At 52.4% G+C, this 27,159-nt stretch overlaps 2 protein-coding genes across 7 annotated transcripts in view; both read right to left on the reverse strand.

The window, feature by feature from the left end:
- The window catches only part of Ptk7 (protein tyrosine kinase 7 (inactive)), a 52,419-nt gene extending 41,581 nt beyond the window's left edge, over positions 1 to 10,838 (reverse strand). The window contains exon 1 of the mRNA XM_048347734.1: positions 10,594 to 10,838. Within this exon, the coding sequence (XP_048203691.1) occupies positions 10,594 to 10,660 (67 nt within the window). The 5' untranslated portion in view covers positions 10,661 to 10,838. The remainder of the gene's footprint in view (positions 1 to 10,593) is intronic.
- A 1,326-nt stretch (positions 10,839 to 12,164) lies between these two features.
- Klc4 (kinesin light chain 4) lies at positions 12,165 to 27,134 on the reverse strand. Of its 6 annotated transcripts, none has more exons than XM_048347736.1 (17): positions 26,444 to 26,950; positions 24,978 to 25,086; positions 24,804 to 24,896; positions 23,796 to 24,026; positions 22,239 to 22,320; positions 21,167 to 21,386; positions 19,832 to 19,919; positions 17,608 to 17,709; positions 17,118 to 17,291; positions 16,754 to 16,853; positions 15,603 to 15,655; positions 15,372 to 15,442; positions 15,084 to 15,192; positions 14,456 to 14,596; positions 14,056 to 14,171; positions 13,681 to 13,744; positions 12,165 to 12,600 (listed from the first exon to the last, which is right to left on the reverse strand). In XM_048347736.1, the coding sequence occupies exons 1-17, from the start codon at positions 26,632 to 26,634 to the stop codon at positions 12,550 to 12,552; spliced, it is 1,995 nt and encodes a 664-aa protein (XP_048203693.1). In that variant the 5' UTR covers positions 26,635 to 26,950; the 3' UTR covers positions 12,165 to 12,549. The 6 variants fall into 6 exon arrangements, with proteins under 6 accessions (XP_048203693.1, XP_048203695.1, XP_048203697.1 ...); XM_048347738.1 differs by adding an exon at positions 26,103 to 26,187 and having other exon boundaries at positions 24,804 to 25,086; positions 26,444 to 26,567; XM_048347740.1 differs by lacking the exon at positions 26,444 to 26,950 and adding an exon at positions 26,103 to 26,431.
- Positions 27,135 to 27,159: the final 25 nt, after the last annotated feature.

Consider the following 27,159-nt stretch of genomic DNA (forward strand, 5'->3'; position numbering starts at 1 on the left):
GGAATGACAGAAGTCTTGGTCCGGGATCTCTTCAGAAGACTCATTTGGGAACTGGACTCTTAGGTCATCATCTCTGCTCTGGGTGCCAGCCCTAGAGCATTGCTTAAAGAATGACTGGGTTACCACCCACGTGGTTCCCCTGCAGAGCGCAGTCCGGCGTACCCTCCTGTAACAGGTAGCACAGGTCTGGAATGTGGCAGTGCTGTCTACAAGCCAGGGCCTGTAGTCCAACCTTCTAGAAGCACTAGGCCCAGGAGAATGAGCTGAGGAGAGAAGTTCAAACCATGGGGACTCCGTGTTCCAGACCTCTATACTACATACAGTCTAACCTTAACTTGTTTTTTTTTTTTTTTTAATTGATGGTTGGTTTTGTTTTTCAAGATGGCAGACTTATGACATAGTCCAGGCTGATCTGTTAACTCCTACCGTCTGACCTCAAACTTCATCCTCCTGTCTCTACCTCCCAAGGCTGGGATTAGAGCCCTGCACCACCATGCCCATGTAGCCTGATCATAAATAACTCTTCAAAACTTGTAAGACGTGTATAAAACAAGGCACTGCTGGCTCACGCCAATAATCCTAGCAACTCAGGAGGCTGAGATCTGAGGACTGAGGTTCAAGGCCAGCAGGGAAGGAAAGTCTATGAGACTCTTTGTCTCCAATTAGCTAATCAGAAAAGGCTAGAAGTGGGACTGTGGCTAAAGTGGTAGAGTGCTAGCCTTGAACACAAAGAGGCTCTGGGCCAGGCCCAGAGTTCAAACCCTATGACCAACAGCAGCAAAAAAAAAAGACATGTATAAATCTCTAAATGAGCCTCTGAAAAACATAACTGCAGCTTTGTGACCAGAAAGGAAGGTGGGTGGCAATTTGAAATGCAGAGTTGAAAAGAGAGTTCAATGTGTAAACAGACACACTCCTGGCCTAGGAAATAAAGATCACCCTACTCCCTGATCCTACTGCTCCTGAACCCACCCAGAGAGTGGTCTGGCCCTCAAAATAGTCTCTCACAGGTTGTGCCCTCCTCCCAAAGCAGGGAGACTAGAACAGGCTATAAATGGAGGACCCAGCGAGACAGACACTCTGATCTCAGCCCTGTCACGAGTTCTACAGTGCTGGGTACCCCATACTTGTGTGCCTCAGTTTACCTAACCAAATGCACCCCTCCTTCCCCAAAACAAAATAAAAAATCCACCCTCTCTCCTGCCTCTCTGAACTTTGTTGATACAGCCCAATGTCAGCATGGGTGGAAATATTTGGTAAATTACAAAGCAGGGTGTTGCTGTGGGTTATTATAGGGGAGGCTCTTCTCCAAGGCGCATCAAGCCCCTTTTCCCAGCTTCAATCCTCTTGATTTTCTTTGTGTTGTGTGTGCGCGCACATGCACACGTGTGTCTGTGTGTGTGCATGGTTGCCAATACTAGGGCTTGAATTCAGGGCCTTTAGCTTTTTCATTCAAAAAGCTGGTATGCTATCACTGAAGCCACAGCTTCACTTCTGGCTTTTTGGTGGTTAACTGGAGATAAGAGTCTCATGAACTACCCTGCCCAGGTTGGCTTCAAATCATGATCCTGAATAGCTAGTATTATACATGTGAGCCACCGACACCCAGCTTCAAGCCTCTCTTGAAGTGTTTTCCTTCTGTGCAAAAGAAAAATGGGGCTGACCAGGTACCCACTAGGGATCTCTCACTTAGAGAAAAGCTCTTGTTTTCCCCCTAGTGAAAAACTCTTTCCCGAGCTTTTCTAGAATCTACTGCAACCTGTCCACTTCCCTTTGCATCTGGAAGTTACACCCCCAACACCCACACTGCCCTGCCCGTTGGATGGGTCCAAAGGCGTGGGTGCCCCCAGAAGAACATGCAGCCCTCAGATGGAAGCCTCTCACCACAGCTGAGGGCAAAGAGGGCAGCCTGTGAGGTTTGGCAGAAACAGGTCAGAGGTACCACCGGGGTCACGCTTTCCAGGGCCTTCCATCCTCCAGCTGAGGTCCGGAGAGGGAAGACAGGCCTAGCTCGGGGCACCTAGCAGTTTAGACTTGTAGAAGCAGGTTCCAGTCTCCCAGGTCGGACCCTGGTGCTCCAGGACTTCCCAGGCTCAGGAGTTCCTGGGAGCTGTGCTGTCCCCCCAGGGAGGGAAGACAGTGAAGATGGACAAGTGTGAAGAGTCACAGTGAAACATGTCCTCTTCCCTGAGGCCTTCGTGGGCCTTCTTTACCGTCACCACCGGAGGCTGGAAGCTTCTACCAGGCTGAAAAATATTCTGGGGCAAGGAGAGGAGCCCAAAATTAGGGCAAGACCTTAACCATGAGAAACGGCTAGGGTACTGCAAAATACAGTGAAGAGGGTTCATTTGACACAGAACACAGATCACCGGAATCCTCTAAGGCTGAGAAACAAATGGCCACCAGCAAGGCTCTAATATCTATGTATGTACACTGCCCCATGCTGGTGGCTCACGCCTGTAATCCTAGCTACTTGGGAGGCTGAGATCTGAGGACTGTGATTCAAAGCCAGTTGAGACAGGAAAGTCTATGAGATTCTTTTTTTTTTTTTTTTTTTGCCAGTCTTGGGTCTTGAACTCAGGGCCTGAGCACTGTCCCTGGCTTCTTTTTGCTCAAGGTTAGCACTCTTACCACTGGAGCCACAGCGCAACTTCCGGCTTTTTCTGTTTATGTGGTGCTGAGAAATCGAACCCAGGGCTTCATGCTTGCTAGGTAAGCAAGCTACCAATAAGCCACAATCCCAGCTCCAAGTCTGTGAGATTCCTATCTCCAATTAAAGACAGACAGACAGACACACACACACACACACAAAATGCTGGAAGTGAGCAAAATAGCTTGAAGACAATGCCCAAGCCCTGTGTTCAAGCCCTAGGACTGGCACAAAAAGATAAAAGCCTGGCCAAAACATCTGAAATACTAGCTGTCCCCAGTAGCCAGTGGTACAGGGTTGCAGCTAGTAGAGGCAGTGAAATCTATTTTTCTTTTTTGCTCTCTTTTTGCTTTGCAGTGTTGGGGGTACAAGTACCCCCCACTACTGTGTAAGCGGTAAGGACACCCCAGCAGTCCCAAAGCAGAACAGTAGCCTCCTTTTACACCACCACCCCAACACCCAAGGAAGGGGCCACAAAGAGCTAGCATGTCTCCTGGAGGAGAGACAGCACATGCCAGTCTCTGTCTTGTGATGGCCTCCAGCCCTGACCACAGGGTGTGACTGAAGTACCCACAGTCACACAGAGCCAAGGGTGACGAGAGACCCTTCCAGTGGGTCCTGGAAGCATCTCTGGACTGCAGAAAGCAATCGTACCCTCCCTGGAAGAAGCCCAGCATGGAGTAAGAGATGGTGGTCCTGAGCCCACACTGAACCCCTCTGTACAATCTGCTACTGGACTGGAGGGAGACGAGAGTCCCCACCCAGAAGTGCAAAGTAGCTGGGCCCACATTTCCAAGCTGCAGCTGGAAAAGCCCGATTTAGCAAATCTGTGCTTTGGGGGTGGGGGTGGGGTACAGGTAGAGCATGGTGGTATAGGCCTTGCGTGGCACTGTGCACAAAGAGAGGCCCTGGGTTTGGTCCCCAGCACCCCCAGAGAAGACCTGCGCATGTGAAGGGGGAAACCAAGAGAGGCAGCTACTCTGCAGAACCCTGGCAAACCATCCCCGAGGCTAGGACTGAAGAGAAACACCCAGCCCCGAGGGAAAAGAGGAGATAGATAGAGACAGTCCAGGAAGAGGAAAGGCTACTTCCCAGGTGGGGTCAACCTTATCCAAAGACGGGGAGCCCCTCTGTCACACTCTCCCCGGTAGACCGCAGGCAAGGATCTGATCATTGCATTGAGCAGATGAAACAGGCTCTGAAAGGTTCAATTCACCACCCATGTGGCTGCACAGACCAGGGACTAGAAAATGGCAAAACACGTAGGGCCACAGACGCCTCTTGCCTTACTTCACCCTGCATGGATGTGGTGTGACCATAGTGAAAGCTACTCAGGTTTCCAGATTCCACCATCCTGGCGTGAAGAACACTCAGACAAGTGGCCATGGTCTCCACCTTAGTGTCGGCTCCCTTCTCCTCTCTGACTCCCTCTCACTCCCCATTTGCTCCTGCTATGAATCTCAGACTTACTGTCCTATATATTCTGGAATGTTCTCCTATTCTACTTTGCCTCTAACCAAATGCTGTCTTTCATTCCATTTCATCTGCTTCACATTTCTCCTTTTTGTCTCCCTCCTAGCTGCCACAGCTCCTCAAGAAGCCTTCACGAGAAGCCTTCTGGAAAGCTCTAGAATGCTTTGAACGGACTCCTCTAAGCCCCTCGATCTTCAGTGCTCTCTTTCTCAGCACTGAACCCTCACTTCAGACCGGCAAATCCTCTTCCTTTCCTTTGATGGCTCACAAACTTGAGCATTAAATAAGAATCTCCTAGGAAGCTCTTCATAAATGCAATTTCCTTTTGAAACCTGAACTATGCGACTGGATTAGTTCTTCAAAATATACAATATAATCTAATAAAGAATAAGAAAATAAAACACACTTTCCAGACCCTGCCCCCAACCAGCCTGATGAAAAGGAAGGCTCTTACTGTCTGCAGTAAGGCCCGGGGAACTACCGTTTGAACCAGTCCCCCGTGCTCCCTCCCTCCCAAGGGACTCTCCTCACCACCCATTCTTCGGTGGCACTCGGTTATGAACCCGGGGCCTCGTGCGCCCCTCCATCTAGACCTGGCTACACCTTCCTAACGTGTGACTCAGAATTCCTACACAGTGACTTGGGTCCTGGTCTTCACAAGATTACGCGCACACTTAAACCAGTGAGGGCCCCAGGCCTGCTTGTGAGGGCCTAGGCTTCTGACGGGAGCGTGGGCTGTGGGGGGAGGGGGCACTTGGGAGGCAACGCCCCCCTCCCGCGTGCATGCATTCACTCCAGGTACACCTCACCTAACTGCACAGGGTGACAGGAGCTTGGCAATCCAAAGGCAAACAGTAGGGAGGGCGCACGTCTCTCTGTGTGTGTGTGTGTGTGTGTGTGTGTGTGTGTGTGTGTGTGTGTGTGTGTGTGTGTGTGTGTGTCAGCCCTTCCAACAAAGCGTTCTCCCTTCCCCAATGCTATTTGTGCAGCAGCGCTGGGAGGGAAATAGCCCAAGTGCAGAGAAGGACAGAGGATGGAAAAAGTGACATACTACAGAGGGCTTCCTCAAACCGCTGATTAGCCACGGCGAGCTCCCCACCCCGCCCCCACCCCCTGCCAGCTCCACCAAAGCGCCAGGGGGGCTCGTCGGGGCCTGTGCACTCAGCAGTGAACTTAGGGAACCCCAGGACAGAACAGCTACTCAGTCACAAAGCAGAACCTCTACACCCTCAGAAAAAAAGGCCAAGCGCAGGAATGGAGAGGGGCAGGCGGCAACTCCAGGGCAAGCAAGGGCCTGCGCCAGCAACCGTGGCCCCACCACGTGGCTCTGGCCAGGGGCAGTGCCCAGGCACAGCTGCAGGCAGGCGACTGAGGTTAGGGAGACCAGAGAGAGGTGGAGGGACATTGGCCAAGGATACCCAACCCTGCTTAATGACCCTTTCTTCCATCAGAAAACACTAAAGACTGAAACCATGGGTCAAACTGCTCTCAGTTCAAATATTAGAGGTCTAAACTAGCCAACCTCCATCTCAGATGAAACTTCCAGAAGCTGTGCTGGCTTAAACACAAAAGCGCACCCAAACCCCTAACTCCCAGTATGAAATGCTCCAGACACTAGCAACAGCCCAGCAAAGACAGACCTCCCAAGTGTATTCCTTTAAAGTCACTCTTCAACCAAACTCCTGCCTAATAAACCCAATGTCTCCAATGGCTTCTCTTCTGTTAAAAAAAGAGAGGCTGGGCACTGGTGGCTCCTGCCGTCATCCTAGCTGCTCAGGAGGCTGAGATCTGAGGATCATGGTTTGAAACCAGCCCAGGTAATAAGCCCATGAGACTCTTTTCACAAGAATTAACCAAAACAAAGCCACAAGAAGAGCTGTAGGGGCTGGGAATATGGCCTAGTGGCAAGAATGCTTGTCTCGTATACATGAAGCCCTGGGTTCGATTCCCCAGCACCACATATAGAGAAAACGGCCGGAAGTGGTGCTGTGCTCAAGTGGCAGAGTGCTAGCCTTGAGCAACAAGAAGCCAGGGACAGTGCTCAGGCCCTGAGTCCAAGGCCCAGGACCGGCAAAAAAAAAGAAGAGCTGTAGCTCAAAGTGGTAGAGCACTAACCTTAAGCTTGCCTAGGGACAGCGCTCAGGCCTTAAGTTCAACCCCAACACTGGCACCTAAATAATGCATCCGTAAATAAGAGAGATGCATGAAAAGCTGAGGGAGGCTCCAAGAGGAGCTACTATCACATTTAATGCTGCAAAGCTCCTACAGTCATGCACTCAGTAGGCAAGTTTCTTGGTAAAATCTAATTCAAATTAAACCCCAAGTGGTATCACACCAAAGAGCGTTCACAGGAACTCAGTTATTTAAAGTAAATCTCCAAATACTGTGCAAGGTCTCCAGCCCTAGTTTACCCAGTTGCAACAGAAAAGCCCAGTACCTTGAATTTCCATTTCCAAGCAGGGATGCCCTAGCCCAGGACCTGAGGACCTTTGAAGTCTTATTAAAATACAGACTGTAGTCAGGCATGGTCATGCACCCCTGTGATTCCAGGGCTCAGAAGCCTAAGGCAGGAAGATCTGGAGGTGGAGAAAGAAAGCTGGGGGGGGGGGGGGGGAGAGGAGGGAAGGAAGGAAGGAGGAAGGGAGGGAGAGAGTGAGAGAGGGAAGGAGGAAGGGAGGTGGGTTGTAATTCTGATTCACACTCTCAGAGAATGCTGATGTCACTTGACTTTGAACCTTATTTTGAGTAATAAAGCTAAGGAAAATCTAGACCCCTATACAGTTCACTGCAAAAGGAAGCAGTTTCTCAAGTCCAGCCTTTCAAGGTAAGCCAGCTTCATATGCAAAGGTGGCTGCTCATGCCCAGAACTGCAGAAGGCTGGAACCCTACCACATCAAAATTCACAAGTTACCACAAAGGACAGCCATTCAGAAAACAAGGACAGAGGGTCTGATTCCTTCCTTCCACCACGGGTTATCAGGAAGAACATCAGGCAACCTCAGGACACAAAAGACCCCCATGCCTAAAATCCAAAAGGGAAGTTTAACTTGCCCTTAATTACCTCATACCAAAAGGTTCACTCCCATGTTTAACGAACCCAGATAATGATCCACTATAAATAAGGTACTGTACTGAATTCCACAGGAGAAGGTCTTCAGTAAGATGAAGCCCAACCAGGAAGAAAATATGGAAGGTATCCTAACAGGACAGTAACCAGAGAGGTTCTATAGGTGGCCATTCACTAGCAGGAGAGGAAGTGGGAGGAAGTAGCGGTGTGCTGAGCCAAAGAGAGATGGGGGAATTAGTCCAGGGCAGAGAAAAACAGGCTATGTCTTAGGAGATGGCACACTGGCCAGTTGGCGAGTGGCCTTGGGAAATGTTGACTGTCAGGATGATTGTAAGGCTAGAAGAGGGCTGTTGGGAGCACACCACAGTAGAGGGAAGACCAAGAAAGGGGCCTTTACAACCTTTACTCCATTCTATCCTGGGCACAGCCTCCAAGAAGGAAGCATCTTTACAAAGGAGGCAAACTTGAGGGGACAAGAAATCTGTGTTTGAGTCAGCTCTGTCAAATACTCCATAGCCTGAGCTCTGTTAGCCACTTGCTGCTCATCTGAAGGCCAGGAGTCCAACCATATCCTCTAGAAATGAAGTGAAGATCACATTTGCTTGCCTTCCCACCAGCAAAGAAAAGGCACAACTGATAAAAAGCAAATCCCAGGCCTGAATTACAGGCTACAAAGGAATTTGCTTGAGGAATTTGCAGGACAGCATATCCCAGAATATGACGACTTAATTTCCCCCAAAGAAACTAGAACTTGGAGGAAAGAATCCAGGGAGGGGGGTTATAGGAACAGGGATGAATAGAATAGTAGCCACAACAGAGTGTTACAAATCCCAGATTTCAGAAGTCAAGCCATGGTCTCTCCTTCTCCTCCTCCTCCTCCTCCTCCTCCTCCTCCTCCTCCTCCTCCTCCTCCTCCTCCTCCTCCTCCTCCTCTTCCTCTTTCTCTTCCTCTCTCCCCCCATCCTCCTCCCTCTGGCCACATTTATCACAACAGGGATCTCTAAGTTTGGAAAGTAACTGAGACATTTACAGCATAATTACCCAAACTTCAAAATGGTCTAATCCACAAAGCTCACCAGCCTAGGTCCCTAATTCCAGACTTATTAATTGTGAGGTCTTACTACAACTTCAGTTAGTGACACAGCTAAGCAATGAGATGGGAAAAAAAAATGCACTGTGATCTATTTAAAAAAAAAAAAGAAATCAGAGAGTAAGGGGAGGCACAGAAACGGAGGGACAGAGGGTGAACGAGTGCAGCAGTGGTGCTCACCAGACACTACGTGGAACACAAACTCTACAACGTGAGGGTGGGGATAGGAGGGAAAAGCTGAGAGCAATGGAAGGGGTGACACTGTCCAAAAAGAAATGTACTCTTTACCTGACTTAGGTAACTGTAATCCCTCTGAGCATCACCTTTATAGCAACAAAACAAACAAACAAAAAAATCTCTGCCCCCTGAAGTTATGCATCTGGGCGGGTAGTCTTGGGATTTCACTACAAGACAACAGTCGTCTCAGCCTTGTCTGAAATAGTTTACAGCGCATGGACAGGTTCCACACCAAGGCACATTTGGTGGAACTGATTTAAGGCGCTCATTAAAATGTCCCTTTGTTGAACGGAGACATCCTCCTTATCCCCCAGGAGATTCCAGACCTCCTGTCCCAAGCCCCCGGCCTGCCCTAACCCCCCCCCCCACTACTTCCCAACTCTAGATTAACTTCAATGAACATCAGAGACATCTTCCATGGAAGGAATTTAGGAATTTAGCATCACTGAACAAGAGCCCCCACTAGAATCTCCCCTTGACTTCAGAACCCTAACCCACAGCAGGGGGGAAGGCAGCCACATCAGGCAGAACCACACACCAAAACCCAACCAGTGGACCCAGGAGGCCTGTGAGCTCAGGCTGCTTGCCCATATGGCTGGGCCCCTATCCTAGCTGTGCAAAAAAAAAAAAAAGAAAGAAAGAAAGAAAGAAACTTCCATACTTCCTCTGGGAGCAGATGTGGATTCTGCCATGGGCAATAACCACCACGCACATCACAAGGAACACAAGGGCAGTTCCAGAGACAACTTTTAGGAATAATGCCCAGGACTGGTTCTTTTCCTGGGTTACATTTAGCTTTCCTTTTACAATTGAGGGGGTGCGGTGGGGTGGGGTGGGGTAGGACAGGAGAGATGTTAGTGCTACTAGCCGGTAAACCTCCCCACAGCTGGCAGGTCAGGAAGACGGGACAGGAAAGGCAACTGCCCTCCCCACTGCTGCTCTTCAAGGGAAGGGTAAAGTGATACATACATCAGGCAGATCCCCTGGGAAGAGTATCCCGAAACAGCTACTTTGAGGACCACCACTCAAGATTTTGTGTTTGGAAAGTTGGGGGGGGTGAGGGGTGTCATTTCCAGACCAATCTGTTTGGGGGATCCACTTGTGGGTAGCAAAGTGATTTCCTGTAAAGCACTTCCAACACCTCAATGGTGACACTCAGGTGTGATCGAGCCAGGAAATACAAGCTGCAGGAGGGAGGGGAGGGGGGGCTGTCCAGTTTGCCTTAGAGCTGGGGGTGGGGGGGGCACACCCTCGTTAAATGCTGAGGCCCACTAAGAAAAGTCTCAGCCAGGGAGCTAGCTCTCTTTTTGCCTTTCGGTCCTTAGAGAGAATTCTCTTTCCTCCGAGAGGACAGACAGAAGGGAAATCCAGGAAGGAACAGAACAAACCCTGTCCACACCTTGGCAGGCCGGCCATGCCCGATTTGGGCAGAGGCCTTCACACATCCGTCACCGAGACAGCCTGGGACCCTCGGCTCCCGGGAACCCACCCCGGCACGGAGTGGGCTCCGGCCCCGGAGCTGGGGAGATGGGGCGGCCCTTTATTCTCCCCTTCTTCCGCCCTCTCGGGCAGGGCCATCTGGGGTCCCGGCGCCCCCGGGACCTTGCGGGCGGAGCGGCGGAGGTAACAAAGCTGGGAGCGCTGCGCGCCGCAGGTCGGCCGGGCTCCGGGCCCGGGCCGGCCGCGCTCACCTGGGCTGAGCTGCGGGGGTCGCCGCGCCTCCCCGCCCCCTCCAGGCAGCCCGCACCCCGCACCGCTCACGGGGGAGGGGGGAAGGGCGACCCCCGAGCAGAAACTCCCCGCCGGGGCCCGGGAGCCGGCAACTGCCCAGCAAACTCCCGGGCCGGGAAACCCGGGAGAAACTCTCTGGAGACTGAGCACATCCGCCCGGCGGGAAGGGAGAGGGACCCCGAGGGCTCCCGACCCTCGTCTCCCCGCGTCCTTCCACCGGGGTCTCACCCCCCCCCGAGTCCCAGCCCCATCACGGGGGTCCCGCCCGCCCCGTTCCCGCCGCCCCACCCACCTCCGCGGCTCCCCTCGCCCCCCCCCCCCGACCCCCGGCCAGCCGGGACTCACCGCCCAGCAGCGGCAGCAGCAGGACGCCCAGCAGAGGCAGCCGGCGGGCACCGGCCGCGGATCCCATCGCGCCGCCGGGGCCGGGAAAGGTGGGTGGAGGGCGCACGGCGGGCGCGCGGACGGCGCTCCGTGGCGGGCCCGGGAGGCCGACGCACCGGAGCGCGGGCGCCGGAACGCGGGCACCGCCGCAGCAGGCACAGCCCGAGCCCCAGGCGTCCCGAGCTGCAGCCGCGCGCGTCCGGCACTCCGAGTCCTCGCGCGCCGCCGCTGCCGCCGCCGCCGCCAGGCCCCGCCCCTCGGCGCCCCTCTTCGTCGGCCGCCGACGCCAGGCCCCGCCCCCTGACGCCCCCTCCCCGCGACGCCAGGCCCCGCCCCCCGACGCCCCCTCCCCGCGACGCCAGGCCCCGCCCCTCGGCGCCCCCTCCCCGCGACGCCAGGCCCCGCCCCCCGGCGCCCCCTCCCCGACGCTGCCAGGCCCCGCCCCTCGACACCCCCTCCCCGCCGCGGCTGGGAGGAGCTCGAGGTTGAGGGGAGGACTCTAGGACAGGGATGGGGGACAGAGGAGCCAGGCTCTGAGGAGGGCCAGAGACCTGGTCAAGGTAAGGAAGCTTTTCCGGTGACTACCACCTGGTCTACCCGCAGGGATCTGGAGAACCGAAGTGGCCCCGGTCAGTCCCTGTTCCCTGAGGAGGTCTCCCGGAGGGTCTGATCACGTTTCCCCAGAATGGGACAAAAGCAACTCCAAATCCTGGGATGAGCTAGGCTAACAGGGTGTCCTTGATATCGCCAAGTTGGGTGCCCTGGAGCTATGTGGACCATGGACGGAGAGAGCAGAGGAGGAGAGTATGTGACTGGGGTCTGGTTGGCTTGGCTCTTGAGCACCGGAAACCCAAAGGTAGAAACTTAGTGGGTCTGGAAAGCCAGGCTAAAGGCTGTTAAACAAATTCATCCCAAGCCCATCTCCAGGCAGTCTGGGTTGTGTCAGGGCATGGCCAAGTCTCCAGCTAAGGGGAGGCCCGCACAGCCCTTGTTTCAGGCACCCCCACCCCCAGGGCCACCACCCCCACATTCTTTCTTTGTTGTGAAAGCAGCAAGGGGTGTAGGAGGCGGGTCAGGAGGAGTCAAGCTTTAGAAGATGGGCCCCAGCTGCTGACAGGCCTCCAGGATATGTGAGAGGGGATGGATAGTGCCTTGTCCCCCTCTGGCTCTGGAGGGCCCCCCAGGCCTGCTTAGACCTCCCTCCCCCAAGCAGCTGGGAGGAGGAGGGGAAGCCACAGAGGGCCTCACAGGCAGGAGAAGTGGCGCCAGGACTCCAGGGTCCTGCCACATGGCCACCACATGTCCCTGACAACAGTCCACAGCACCTTCTCCTTGGTTTGTGGGCCTCCTTCCCATCCCCCAGATGCCTTCCTCCTGGCCCTGCTGGAGTGGCTACGAACGAGGGGGAGGAAGAGAGGAGAGGTCCCAGAATCAACAGCTCCCCTTGCCCCCTCCATCATGGCCTCTCCCTCCTGTGAAGGCCCCAACACAACCCACGTGTCCTGCCCTCTTCAGTCAGGATGAGCAGCAGGAAGGTTACCTGATTCTTTTATTTAAGAAATGTGAAATAAGTGGACCTGAAGTGAGGCAGCAGAGGGGACGGGACCAGAGGCCAGGGCAAGGCGGCTGGGCTGGCCAGGCCCAGTCCTCGGGTGGAATAGCCCGAAGCATCTCTGAGATGCACACCTTGGGGACCTGAGAGCCAGCTGCTCTTAGAGGACTCCAGGGTGGGGACCGCGTGTCCTGAGGGTCTTTCCTAAGGGAGATTCCTGAGGTGGGAGCCGAGACCCTTCAGGCAGCCGCAACCTGCTGGCTGCACTGCTCCCCCTTCACAGCTTGGGGTGAGGAGTCAGGAGCAGCGGGGAATGCTGTGCGGCCGGTGGGGCTCAAGAGGCCTTCAGGAGGATGAGTTGAACGTCAGCTACTTGAAGAGAGGTCCATGGTGCTGGCACTGAGGCCCCGGGAGACCTGAGACAGAACACCACCACCTGGTCACCCGAGGCCTTCCAGCCTCCTGAAGATTATCCCGGAGTCCTCCCATCCCACAGCTGCGCTCTGCCCAACCCAGGACTGAGCCTCTAACCTCAAACTCTGGGGCTTTAGTCAGCCTCTGCTAGGATTTTTCCAGAAGACCAGGAGGAGCCATAAGAATAATAGTATTGGGGGCTGGGAATATAGCCTAGTGGCAAGAGTGCTGGCCTCCTCATGTACATGAAGCCCTGGGTTCGATTCCTCAGCACCACATATATAGAAAACGGCCAGAAGTGGCGCTGTGGCTCAAGTGGCACAGTGCTAGCCTTGAGCAAAAAGAAGCCAGGGACAGTGCTCAGGCCCTGAGTCCAAGGCCCAGGACTGGCAAAAAAAAAAAAAAAGAAAAATAGTATTACCAGGCACCAGAGATTGAGGCCTGTAAATCTGACTTTTCAGGCAACTGAGATCTGAAGATTGGAGTTCAAAGCCAGCCTGGGCAGCAAAGTCCATGAGACTCTTATCTCCAATGAACCACCAGAAAACCAGAAGTGGTGCTGTGGCTCAAGTGGTAGAACACCAGCCTTGGAGGGGAAAAGCTAAGGGAGAGTACCCAGGCCCTGAGTTCCAGCTCCAGTACTGACACACACACAAAAAAGGAATCTTGGCACACACTCTGAGTAAGCTGACACACATGGTCATGTGCCATTGAAGAAAATTTCTCAAAGAGAGACTATGTCATTTTTTTCCCCTTTTCCTCACCTACTCAGTTCCCAAAGTGAGGAGGAGTAAGGTGGCTGCAGGAGAAAGAACAGCTAGTGTCTCCAAAGCATTCTGGAGTTATCCATAGCCGCCAAGAACCAATTTAGAGGCCATCCGTCCCCGCTCCTCTCTTGAGAGGCCTGCTGCTATGTCTGGTACTTGCCACGCCAACACCACACCATTGGCCTGCTTCCTCGAGGACTCCAGTTTCCTGGCCCACCATCCTGCTTCCCGGACTCCCCCTGGGCTTGTCCAGGTGCTGGCAGTCCTCTGTCTGTCCCTCCCTGCCTCCCCCCCCCTCACAGCTGCCCTGCTCACCTGAAGGGGGGCCGCACTAGGTTGGTTCAGATAGTTCAAGGAGGCTGCTCGCTTCATGTTGCTGCTACAATGGAGAAAGAAAGAACTGAGATCTCCCCTCTTCTGAGTAGTCCTAAAGAGGAGCTTTGTAAGCATGGTCACAGAAAATCACATCAGTGCCTTCCCACTGTCTCCTATTTTTCTTCTCTATGACACCCACCGTCACCAGCTTAGGTACCTGCACCCCAGGCGGCCGGTTCTGCCCAGACTCACCCTGGCCATCCCACTGACCTCCTCCCCGTGCCCCCCAGGACCCCCCTCCAGAGACGGGCAGCCAGGAGGAGTCACAGACGGGCTTGCTTGCCTGCTCTGCCATAGCTCAGCGTCACTGCGTACCTGGAGGGCCGAGGCTCAGTGCCCTGAAGCTTCCTCACCAGAAGTTCGCTGCTTCTACGAAGGACATCGCGGATCTTGCCTAGAGAGCCACTCCTCTGCAGGGTCCCACTGCCATCCTGGCAGAGAGGGGTGGGGGGCAGAAGCTACAGGGACCCTGGGCGGATCACCACCTGAGTCCACTCCATTTACTCTGTACCTGTCCATGCCCCCAAAGTCGTAACGGAGAACAGAACCCTATCAAAAGCCAGCATGCCTGGAACGATGGGATAACTGGAAAGCGGGTACAAACCCCCCATAACTTGCGTGAACCTGGAGAATGGCAGACTTAAAGCCTGCCACCAGCAGCAGCAGCAGCCGCAGGACGGGGGGCAGAGACCAAAGAGCAATGGATCACACTTACCCCTGACCACTCCACAGCCACAGAAGCATCTTCACCTCCCTCGAATTTCACACTGTCCCCTGAGCCCTCCTGGGAGGTCCTCCTGCCGTCGCCCTCCCCAAGCAGCTCTGCCACCTTGGTTTGACTGATAGGATCGGTGCCCTGGAAGGAAAGGGAAGGAGCTGGGACTTCCTCCTCCTTCACTCCTTGGGATGGCTTCCACTCTTTTTTTCCCAGCAGCTCCCACAAGGGCAACATTTTTCCTGGCTTATGGTGTTCGACACACAACTCCCAGCAACACTCACCTTTTCTATTTACAGCGCATCCCTAGGTGCACATACATGTAATTTGAGCCGGGGCCCACATTGAACTCTTGCAACCTACTAATCAGTAGAGACCCACAATTTGAAAATTTCTGACTTAGGGCTGCACCTACACCACCAGTGTGAAAGGGAAGGGTTTCCCCTTCATGGCCCCATGTATTGAAGGGCAGGTTTAGAGTAAAAACACGCTTAGAACCACCACAGCACAAAGACTGTCTCGCCTTCCTTTCCCTTGTGTCCTCAACATAAGCCTTTCCTCTTATACTTAGACATTCGCAAGAAGCCTCGGCCGTCCTTTGTCCCCAGGTCCTGCGTGGACCGCTCACCTGTTTCCGGGACCGCAGGGCACATTCCTCCAAGGTCTCGGCTGCTTCCAGCTTTCCCTGCCGTCTATACAGAGCTCCCAGGTTTCTCAGAGTCGTGTTCACGGTGGGGCTGTGGGAGTGAGGTCAGGGAAGGCAGGAAGAATCGTTCAGAGAAGAAAGCAGGGAAAACCAGGTGGGGGGAAGCAGAGCTTAGGGCAGAGGGTAAAAGGAGAAAAAAGGTCCTGGGATGAGGGCTTGGACGGAAGAAGGCATCATCGGAGGCCAAACCGCTTCTGCCGGGCAGCTCACCTGCTCACTTTGCAGGCCTTGTACCAGCCTCCATACTCGGCATAGGGTGCGCCGCCCTCATGGTGCCGGCTCTGCAGCAGAAGGAGAGCCAGAGATGAGAGTTCACAGATGCCGGGCGGGGGTGCAGCTGGGGCTGGGTGGGAAGTGAGTACAGGAGCTGGGCTAGGGAAAGGAGCAAGGCAGAGGCGCTGGGAGCCTCAAGCTCCCCAGACTGGGCACCCCCCCACTCACTTTGCTCATTTCCTCCCGCTCTTCTGCATGCATCCAGATGGGCTTGTGGTCATCTGGGGGTGATATATGGGGTGGGAGGTTAGAGAAAAAGCTGTTGGACAATGCCATAGCATTTCCATACATGCATGCAATATACTTCAGTCATATTGACCACCTCTGTTACTGTATCTTGCCCTCCCCTCTCCTTTTTCCTTTCCATTCTACCTCTCTATTTAATGGATTGGTGGCTTTATTGGGTTTGGTTTAGTTTACCCCTAGCTTCCAAAACTGCGAGAAAACATAACATTTAAAAAAAAAAAAGCCTCAGATCTTTGAAGGCTGAGATCTGAAGATTGTGGTTTGAAGCCAGCATGGGCAACAAAATCCCTGAGACTCTTTACCTCCAATTACAACCAAAAAGTTGGAAGTAGAGCTGTCACCCAAGTAGTAGAGCACTGGCCTTGAGCAAAAAAGCTAAGGGACAGTGCCCAAGCTAAGTTCCAGACTATTAGTACTGCCCTTTCCTAAAGAAACAACCAGGGACCTAGTGTCTCATGCCTATAATCTTAGCTACTCAGGAAGCTGAGCTCTGAGATCACAGTCTGAAGCCAACCCAGGCAAAAAAAAAAAAAAGTCCATGAGACTCATCTCCAGCTCACCACCAAAAAGTTGTAAGAGGAGCTGTGGCTCAAGTGGTAGAGTGTCAGCCTTCCGCAAAAAAGCTAAAGGAACTGGGCACAGTAGCTCATGCCTGTAATCCTAGCTACTTAGGAAGCTGAGATGTAAGTATCTCAGTTCAAAGCCAGCCTGGGAAGGAAAGCCTGTGAAACTCTTTATCTCCAATTAGCTACCAAAAAAGCCGGGAGTAAAGCTGTGGCTCAAGTGGTAGATCCCTAGCCTTGAGCAGAAAAGCTAAAACACAGTGCCCAAGCCCTGAGTTCAAGCCCCAATACCAGCATAAAACAAACAAAAAACCGGAATCACCAGCTCAGTTCCCTGTTTCCACAGGCCCTTTTACCTTTCTCTTCCCAATAAACTTCTCTTCTGCTAAAAAAACCAAAAACCAAAAACTGGACCCAGAGGTCAACAGGACTGGGCTAAAGAGGTCTGTTTCTCCCTAGGAACCCACCTTTGGTGGGCATTTCTTTTCCTGCCCTGGCCTTCCTACTCACCATCCACAGACCCAAACTCCTGCACGTGGGCACGGGTCAGGATCTCTTTATACAGGGTCTCTGCCTCTGCATATTTGCCTTGTTTCAGGTAACAGGAAGCCTGGCAGGTGAAAGGCCAAAACACAGGAGCAAGAAATGGAAGGAGACAAGGTCTTCATCAGTCTTGAGTAATTCTACTTCTTGGTTCCCCAGAAATCCTCCCCACACTCCTCTCAGGACGCTCTTGAACTTCTAGACTGGGGATGGCACAGCAGCTCCTTCAAGGGCAAAGGCAGCCCCAGAGATACGCACAGTGTACCCACCCCTGCGATGCTTCCCAAGTTCCTTCTTTTCCTTCTCGCCACTTTATCCCTTCTTCCCTTACCAGGTTGTTCTTGGTCCGAGCTACGTTAGGGTTGTCTGGCCCAAGCTGCCCCTCATAGATGGCCAGTGCCCGCTGGTAGTAGCGTTCCACAGCCTCATACTTGCCCTGGTTTTGGCATAACAGGGCCAAGTTGTTCAGCTGCTTTGCCACATCTGGGTGGTCAGTGCCTAGGACCTGACAAGGAACAAGGGGGCAGATAAATAGCTATGATTGCAGGGGTGGGGTGGGGGAGTGCACTAGCACACAAGTGTGGGTAGCTGAAAGAAGGAAACACAGAACAAGGACTAGAAGCTCAAGTGGCTCAAATGGTAGAGAGCCTGCCTAGCAAACTCAAAGGTCCTTAGTTCCATCCCCGGTACCACAAAAAAAGGAGGGAGAGGAGGAAGAAAGGGGTACAAAACAGAGGTAAGGGGGTTAGAAAAAAATAGCAAGGAAGAAGGGTATTAACAGGAAAAAATTGGAGAAGGGTTAAAAGGGAGGATCTGGATACCTTTTCCCGAATCTCCAGTGCTCGCTGACACAGTGGCTCCGCCTCCTTGTATTTGCCCCTTTTTCCATACAGGACAGCCAGATTGTTGAGTGTGGCTGCTACCTGCAAAGCAAGGCCTGACCCCATCAGACACTGGTGCTTCAAAAGCCAGGGGAATCTAGACGCTTCCATGGAGAGCAGGGCCCAAGACATCAAGAGCCTGGCCAGAGATTGGGAAGGGAAACTGCTGATGGATCCCATCAACTGATGATGGCGCCCTCTAGGGGGATATTTTTATTTTTTAATTTTTTTATCAGTTGTGGGGCTTGAACTTAGAACCTGGACGCTGTCCCTGAGCCTCTTTGTGCTCAAGGTTAACACTCTACCATGTGAGCCACAGCACTACTTCTGGTTTTTGAGTGGTTAATTGGAGATAAGAGTCTCACTAGGACTTTTCTGTCTGGGCTGGCTTCAAACCATGATCCCCAAATCTCAGACCCCTGAGTAGCTAGGATTACAGGCGTGAGCCACTGGCACCTGGCTTATTTTTATATTTATTTGGTGCTGCTCTTGGGGCTCAAACTCAGGACCTGGGCACTGTCCCTGAGCCTTTGTGCTCAAAACTAGCACTTTACCATTTGAACCACAGTTCCTTTTCTGGCTTTTGGGTGGTTAACTGGAGATTAGAATCTCACAGACATTCTTGCCCTGGGCTGGCTTTGAACTGCAATCCTTAGATTTCAGCCTCCTGAGCTGCTAGGATGACAGGTGTGAGCCTCCAAGGCCTAGCTTAGGAGATTTTTTAAACTTATTATCATTAAGGAGTTGTACAGAGGGATTACAAAGGCTGAGAATGTGGCTTAGTGGTAGAGTGCTTGTCTAGCATGCACAAAGCCCTGGGTTCGATTCTTCAGTACCACATAAAAAGGCCAGAAATGGCACTGTGGCTCAAGTAGTAGAGTGCTAGACTTGAGCAAAAAGAAGCTCAGGGACAGAGCCCAGGCTGTGAGTCCCAAGTCCCAGGACTGGAGGAAAGCAAACAAACAAACAAACAAAAAATCCCAAAGGGATTACTATTCCATAAATTAGGTAATGAGCACAGTGCTTCTTGGAAAATGTCATCCCTTCCTTTGCTGTTCCTCATTTTCCTCTAGGGGGATTTTAAGAATTTTTTCAAGTTGTTCTTTTTTGTATTACCAACGGAAAGGCAAGAAAGCTACAGATGTTCCGCATGTGTGGGACAGCTCTGCCAACTTTTGAATGTCTGCCAGACAACCAAACCTCAAGTAGAACCCTTGACACATTGGTAGCATATCAAAATAGGACTCATTTCCAAAATCAGAGTCTGGACGCTGTCCCTGAGCATTTTTGCTCAAAGCTAGACTCTACCACTTGAACCACAGTTCTTGTTCTAGCTTTTTTGGTGCACAATTAGAGATAAGAATCTCATGAAATGGCTCTGTGGCTCAAAGCGATAGCCCTGGAGTCAATTTCTCAGGACCACATACACAGAAAAAGCCAGAAGTGGCACTGTGGCTCAAGTGGTAGAGTGCTAGCAAAAAAAAAGCTCAGGGACAGTGTCCAGGCCCCAAGTTCAAGCATCACAACCAACAACAAAAAGAATCTCACGGACTTTGCTGCCTGGGCTGGCTTCGAATTGCAATCCTCAGATCTCAGCCTCCTGAGTAGCTAGGATTTATAGGTGTGTATATGATTATAAATTACTCTTCTTGATGGGCATTGATAGCTTGTGCCTAGAATCTTAGCTACTCAGGAGGCTGAGATCCAGAGGCTCAAAGTTTGAACAGCCTGTTAAGAAAAGCCCGCGAGACTCTACCTCCCAAATAACTAGCAAAAAGCCAGAGTGAAGGCATTGCTCAAATGGTAAAACACCAGTAGAGCAAGAAAGCTCATTAAGTATGAGGCTCTGAGTTCAAATCCCAGAACTGACAAAAAACAAATTAAAATAACCACTGCAAAAGATGGAGATGTGGCTCAGCAGTAGAGCACCTGCCCAGTAAGCAGGAGTCCCTGTGTTCAAACCCCAATGCCACACATACACAAAAAGGAGTTATTGAGGCTCAAAACTGAGAATCACCAGGCTCACTAATCAGAGCCTGGAAGGAAAGAGTGATCGTGTCTCCTTCCTAAGTAGCCCTAGTGAGTGGCCTGAGGACACCAGATGGAGAAGCTAAGAGAGCACCAATGAGCACTACTGGACAGGAGAAGGACGGGGGATACTGACCGCTGGGTGGTCCCGGCCCAGCGTACTCTCCCGGATGTTGAGGGCATCATTCAGCAGATGGGCAGCTTCCTTATACTTATTCTGGTCCCTGGAAGAGGATAAAGTAACAGACGTTACTCTGAGTTACCCAGAACTCAGCCTCCTCCTGCGTGGCATCTCTGTCCTTCCTTCCCCCTGGAAAGACTTAAGTACAGCCGGGTGCCGGTGGCTCACACCTGTAATCCTAGCTACTCAGGAGGCTGGGATCTGAGGATCATGATTCAAAGCCAGCCTGGGCAGGAAAGTCCATGAGATTCTTATCTCCAGTAGACTACAGAAAAAGCCGGAAGTAGTATTGTGGCTCAAAGGATACAGCACTAGCCTTAAGCAAAACAAGCTAAGGAATAGTGCCTGGGCCCAGAGTTCAAGCTCCAGGACCAGCAAAAAATTAAAATTAAAAAGGACTGAAGTACACTTAGAAACCGGAGACACACAGCCTGGTATGGCCATTACAGGGCTTCGCTGGCACGTTCACACCAGACTACAACGTGCTATTTCAAGGGGAAGTGACAAGTCTTAAAAAGCAAAAGATAGGGGCTGGGGATATGGCCTAGTGGCAAGAGCGCTTGCCTCATATACTTGAAGCCCTGGGTTTGATTCCCCAGCACCACATATACAGAAAATGGCCAGAAGTGGCACTGTGACTCAAGTGGCAGAGTGCTAGCCTTGAGCAAAAAAGAAGCCAGGGACAGTGCTCAGGCCCTGAGTGCAAGGCCCAGGACTGGCAAAAAAAAAAAGCAAAAGATAGAAACATAGCAGGCTGGTGGCTCACGCCTATAATCCTAGCTACTCAGGAGGCTGAGATATGAGGATCATGGTTGGAAGCCAGCCTGGGCAGGAAAGTCTGTGAGATTCTCATCTCCAATATACTACCAAAAAATCTGGAAGTGGAGCTGTGGCTTAAGTGGCAGAGCACTAGCTTTGAGCAAAAGAAGCTCAGGAACAGCATCTAGGCCTTGAGTTCAAGCCCAGGATAAGCACAGTGGAGGGAGGGAGGGAGGGAGGGAGGGAGGGAGGGAGGGAGGAAGGAAGGAAGGAAGGAAGGAAGGAAGGGAAAGAAAGGAAAGAAAGGAAGGAGGTTGGAAACCTCTCCAGAGGGAAATTAGAGAAGCAAAGAGCCTGAGAGATGGGTTTGGGGTTTAAAGCTTGGGTATAAAATGTAAGAGCTCTGGTCCTGGAGGGAGCAGTCCTGTGCGATACATCTGGGCAGGGGAGGTCCCCAGTGGAACAGAGGAACGTGGGAGCGGGATAGGGAAGTGGAGGAGGTTCCGCGTAAAGGAGGAAGGAAGCGCTCACCTATACACCAAGGCGAGGATGTTGAGCATAGTAGCAACATCCGGGTGGCCACGGCCGGACGTGCGCTCCAGGTCTTCCAGGGCTTGCTTGCAGAGAGGCACAGCCACTTCATAGCGGCCTTGAGCTGCGTACTGGATCACCAGGTTGTGCAGGGTCCGGAGCCTCGCTGGGATCTCATAGCCACCCTGCTGGGCTGCTGCAGCGCCCTGCCCGCGGGACACTGACCCATCCCCACACGTGAACAGACACGTCCTCGGAGGGCTCTTTCCCCTTTGGCTCCCTTTGTCACCTGCCCTCTGCCCTCCTGCTTCCCACTCCTTGTTCTGTATGCCACCCTCCAACTGGCTCTCTAAGACAACTGGCCTCCGCCACTGTTCTAGCACCCATTCCGATGTGTCTCATTCACCCCAGTAATTCATTCACTTCACACATCTACTCAATAAGCATGAGGGGGGGGGCTGTCCCTACTATGAAAGGTAAGAAAGAACCAGGCACCAGTGACTCATGCCTGTAATCCTAGCTCCTCAGGAAGCTGAAATCTGAGGCTCACAGTTCCAACACAGCATAGGCAGAAAAATCCTTGAGATGTTTATCTTCAATTAACCAGCAAAAAGCTAGAAGAGGTGTGGTTCAAGTTGTAGAGTAAGTACCTGCCTTGAGCAAAAAAGCTAAGCAAGAGCACAAGGCCCTGAGTTCAAGCCCCAGTACAATAGATACACACACACACAGAGTTCTTTCCCAGAGAAGGTGTGCTTTTTCCAGTCCCAGCTCATTCTCATTGGACTTTGAATGCATTTATTGATGAGACCCATGACATTTTCCTGTCACTATTCCTAGTGCCTGCCTGGTGCGTACTAAGTGTGTGTTCCATAACTATGGATGAGTAAGGGGAAGGCTGAAGAAATCAAAGCACTAGCCTGTTGTTCCCCCCCCGACCCCCCCCCCCCCCGCCATCTCCATAGGAAGTGGAGAGCCTCTCTCTGGATGCTGAGCATCTATGCACAATGTGATCCACAGCCGGGGCCAGCCTCCTGCCTCCCTCATCACCCTCCAACTCCAGAGGCAGACTCACAGCCGTTGCTGGCGTCCTCTTCCTCCTCGTTGGGGAAGAGGTCATCCAAGGAATCCTTGGTGGTTTCGCCTTCCTTCTCCTCCTTGGAGGGAAGAAGCAAAATGTCAGGCCCCAGTGGTTTTCTAGGGGTCTAAGTCATAAAATCACTGGCATGTGGGGTCTAGGACGAGACCTTTGTTTCTGCCTCTGCACACAGAAAAGGATAGCATCGGGCCCAATCAAGCTCAGGCCTCTCTGGTTTGCCACACCAGAGATGTTTTGAACAAAATCTCCTGACTTCCTCTTCCTCTGCATCCAGGAATTGACCTTCCTAACCACCATCATTCTCCAGTCTCCCCCTTTCCCACTGAACTCATAATTATAGCCCCATGCTCGTCCCCATGTGTTTACATTGATTACATGTCTGTTCTGTCTCTCCTGATGGGAGGGAGTGTGTCTGATCTCACTGACACATCACTGAAGTGTCTAGCCCGACCTCAAGCCCATCACCTGCCACTGCTTATTCGAGGCTTAGTGCCCAACCCTTACTGTCTCACCCGTTTTCACACTGGAAAAATGTGCTGTACCCATCAGGAACTGTAGCCTAATACAAAACCCCTTCTACAAGCCTCACCAGTTTGCCCTATGCAAATGATCACATTTCCTGAGACAGACCATCATCTCTCCAGCCCCAGAGCCTCACTTGTGATAACCTTTCTCTCATCTAGAAAGCTCCTCTCCCCCGATCATCCTTCAAAACCATCCCAAGTTCTAGCTCATTCAAATGAGCAGCCCAAGCAAAAATACTACCCAAGCCAGATGTAGCAGCTCACACCTGTCAGCCTAGCTACTCAGGTGGCTGAGATCTGAGGATCACACGTGGAATCCAGGCTGGGTGGGAAAGTCAGAGAAGCTCTCCAATTAACTAGCAAAAAGCCAGAAGGAGAGCTGTGACTCAAATGGTAGAGCACAAGCCTTGAGCTCAAAAGCCCAGGCCCTGAGTTCTAGCCCCAGGACTGGCACCAAGAAATAAAAATACTGTCCAACCTTGTGGATGCTTCTCAGCTCCCAGGTATCTTATGGCTTTGGCATTCTTCTGATATTGACTGAACCGCTCATCCAGAATGAGCACTTGCTACTTTGGTCACCTACTTGCTCTCGTGTGTAAACCTAGTTCCCTAAAGATACTTTGTCAACGTGAGAGGGCAAGAACTCTCTCACTGCTCTAGCTATTTCCTTTACACACTTTCCTGCACTATATAAGGCACAGAGATACATATATGCCTAGTCACTAAGGGCTGAGTTTCATATAATAGGAGGGTCTTGCATTCCTATCAGAATGGCCCAATCACTTGTCTCTCTCTTCTCAAACCTATAACCATCTGCCCCATTCACCAGGAACTTACACAGTGCCTGGAACACAGGAGACACTTAATTGATTGAATGACTCGTGACTGTCACCACCACCTCCCCCGACTGTTACCTGGCATTGGTGCCAGGACCGAGAAAAGGAATTCTGCCAGGTGAAGACAGGTTGGGCATTGCTGACCCTCACCCACTCCACCTCGGGATGCTCACCGTAGTGTGTCCGTCCTCATCATACTGCCGCAACTGTCCCAGGAATTCCAGGTGCTTCTTTTCCTCCTCCAGCTGAGCCACGGCCTGTTCACTGCGTTGGAGCCTCTGCTGAGTGCCCGCTAGCTCATCCCTGAGCCATTGGTTCTCCTGGCAGAGCCGTCGCACTTGAGCCCGCAGCTTCTGTTTCTCTGACTCCACTGTGCTCAGGTGGCTGGCTAGGGCCAGCATCACCTAGATGGGAAGATACACTATGAGCTCTGGTCCTCGGAGTAAGAGTGCTCAGCACAGAGAAGCCAGCAAGTAGGAAGAGCAGCAATGACTATATCTTCAAAAGATCACCTTATTGGGTTGGGAATGTGGCTTAGTGGTAGAGTGCTCAACTAGCATGCATAAAGAGCTGGGTTCGATTCCTTAGCACCACATACACAGAAAAAGCTGGAAGTGGTGCTGTGGCTCAAGTGGTAGAGTGCTAGCTTTGAGCAAAAAGAAGCTTAGGGACAGTGCTCAGGCCCTGAGTCCAAGCCCTAGGCAGGATCCAATTCAGGGCCTTGTTCATGCTCTACTCCCTGCTTAGGACCTTTGTCCCCTACTTATCACATGGTTCATTCCCTCTCCCTCAATTCTTTGCTCAAATGTTATCCTTTTGATGATACCTTTTTTGGCTAGCCCAACTAATTTTGTACCCTCTCTCCTTCCTAGTCCCCTTCCCTTCTATGATATATATCTTATCCTTAGCAATTGTCACTAGCATACTGAACCATTTACTTATTTGCATGCTATCTGTTTCTCCTAGCTAGAATGTCAGTTCCAAGTTGGCAAAGATTTTTTATTGTTGTGTTCAGTGATGTATTTCTAGGGCCTCTAAAGAGTTTCGCCACATACACATTGAATGAGCGAATGAATGAATGCCAGCATCCCAGACAAAAATGATCCCTCAAAACTCCAGTGAGACCAATCCTCCTGTCACACTGCACACTGGCCCCCTGGGCACTAGCCCTGCTCTCTCACCTGCGCCTCACTCAGCCCCAATTCGATGTTTTCCATGGAGCGGCGCAGCTGCCGAGCCTTCTCATGCACCAGCCCTTCTTCATGGCCTCCCTGCTGCAGGCACTCAATGGTGTGGGACAAGCTTTGCAGCACAGCCTGGTGCTCGCTGTGGAGGGCCTCCAGCCCTTGGCTCACCAGCCGAGTGCTCCCCAGGATCTCCTCTTGGCTGAGCCGGTGCCCTGTGGGCTCATCCCGCTGCCCCAACACCAGGCCAGACATCCTGGCCAGGGGGACTTCTCCTGGGCTAGGGAGAAACAACAGCAGTCAGCGGGGGTAAAGATGAGAGAGAAGCTGAGCACCTTGAGCAGAGGATGGTGGAAATCCAAGGGAAGGAACAGGAATACGGGGGACCTTGTGGCTCAGTTGGAGAGAGGGTGTGACCAAGTAGAGAAAAAGCCTGCACCACAAAACAAGGGGAGGAAGAAGAACTGACTTGAATGAAAGAATTCTGTAAACAAAGTTGCTTGGAGCTAGCAGAGGAACTTAGGACTTAAGAACAAAACAGAGGACTAAAGTGTGGCTCAAATGACAAATGATAGAATGCCTGCCTAGCAAGCTCAAGGACTTGATATTAACCCTCAGCACTGCAAATAAACAAGAGAGAGAAGAAAAGAGAAAGAAACAGAACAGCCAAGTGTAATGGCTCTGGTCTGTAATCCTAGGTAGTCAGGACTGAGATTTGAGGATCATAGTTCAAAGCTAGTCCATGCAGGAAAGTCCACAACACTCCTATCTCTAATTAACCACCAAAAAGCTAGATGTGGAGCTGTGGTTCAAGTGGCAGAGTACCAGCCTTGAGCATAAGAGCTAAGAGACAGCACCCAGACCTGAGTTCAAGCCCTAGTACTAGCACCAAAAGCAACAAACAAAAACAAAAAAAAATCCAATAGTTTGAAAGAGAGCTTGTTCTAGGAAAAGGAAGTGGAGGCCTAGAGACAGCACTATAAGGATCAAGGGGTGGGGGGAGCTTCAAAAGGGAACAGGCAGACAGGAATTTCAGGAATTGTGCAGAAATTTCAAGGAAACAAAAGGGGGGGGGAATAGATCAGGAGGGAAAAGAAGAAGAAAACTGGAATCTTCATCACAGGAATCGGATGAGAGGGTTCCAGAAGGTTTGAGGTCTTCAAGCTTTGTCACCTGTGAACTAAGCCCACTAGCTCCAAACATGATCTGCTCTGTTCCTTTCCCACTACCCCTCAAGCCCATGCTTCCCACCTCCAACGACTCAGGCTGCCTTCCTCCTTCTTCAAAGGTGCCTGCCTGGTTTCTCCTCTCTGAAGTCCCCTTACCAGTGTACAGAGCAGAGCCCTCGGCTAAGTTGTTAGGCCCAAGCCCGGAAGAAGCTCTGCAGAAGGAGCGAGGAATTCAGTAAGATCTGCCCTGCCCAAAGTCCAGAAGTCCGGTCCCACCCTTCTCTACCACTTCACAGCCACCGTGAGGACCTGGCACCGAGCCCAACGCAGGACAAACACCCTCCCAGTGCCTACAGGTTTTCAGAGACGACCAATATCCCTTCTTCTTCCTTAACCCAACTTCCCACCCAAGGCCGGGAGAGCTACTTTCTCTCCAGAAGAGAGTGAGAGAGCGATGTAATCAGAGACCTGAGGCAGGGGGCGTGTTCCGGGAAGGGTGAGGAGGAAGACCTGGTCACTCCTAGGCCGGTTACGTTCAAGGCTTGGTGACAATCACCTACTAAGAGGCTCTGAGAAGAATCCCCTAACGGCGACTGGGAAGTCTGCAGAGCTTCTGCGGGGCCACAGGCCAAGGTGGAGCCCGAAATGGTCTCAGGCATCTGGGGCTGCCGCACAGGAACGCCGGGGTTGCTAACCTGCCCTGGGGCCCAGGGTGGAGACCAAGGGCGGGAGAGCGGGGCGCGGGCGGGGAAGGTGGGGGCGGAGGGCCGCGGCCCGCGAGGACCCCGCAGCGGACAACCCGAGGTCACCGAGGCCGTCCATAGCGCAGGGGGCGGGGCGGGGCGGGCCGTCCGTCCGTCGGTCTGTCTGAACGTTGCGGGGCGGGGATGAATGGCGAGGGGCGGAGTTTCTGAGACCGGACTTTTCGTGAGGTTTATCGGAAGAGTTTGTTTATCCGTCCAAAAGTGCAGGATAAGAGGCGGCGGAGACCTCAGACCTCAGTCCCGGCGGCGCCCTCAAAGACTCACCTGCAGTCCGTCGGTCTGGCTGTCGTCTTTGCCGGTACTGCCCCTTTAAGAGCATCATGGCTGCCGCTCGAGGCAATTGTTTTGACGGCTCCGAGGGGCGGGACCGGCTCCCCGGTCACGTGACCCCCGCAGCTCCCGAGGATTGGCTGTGGCTAC

Source organism: Perognathus longimembris, chromosome 6 (assembly GCF_023159225.1).
Source record: "Perognathus longimembris pacificus isolate PPM17 chromosome 6, ASM2315922v1, whole genome shotgun sequence".
NCBI lineage: Eukaryota > Metazoa > Chordata > Mammalia > Rodentia > Heteromyidae > Perognathus > Perognathus longimembris.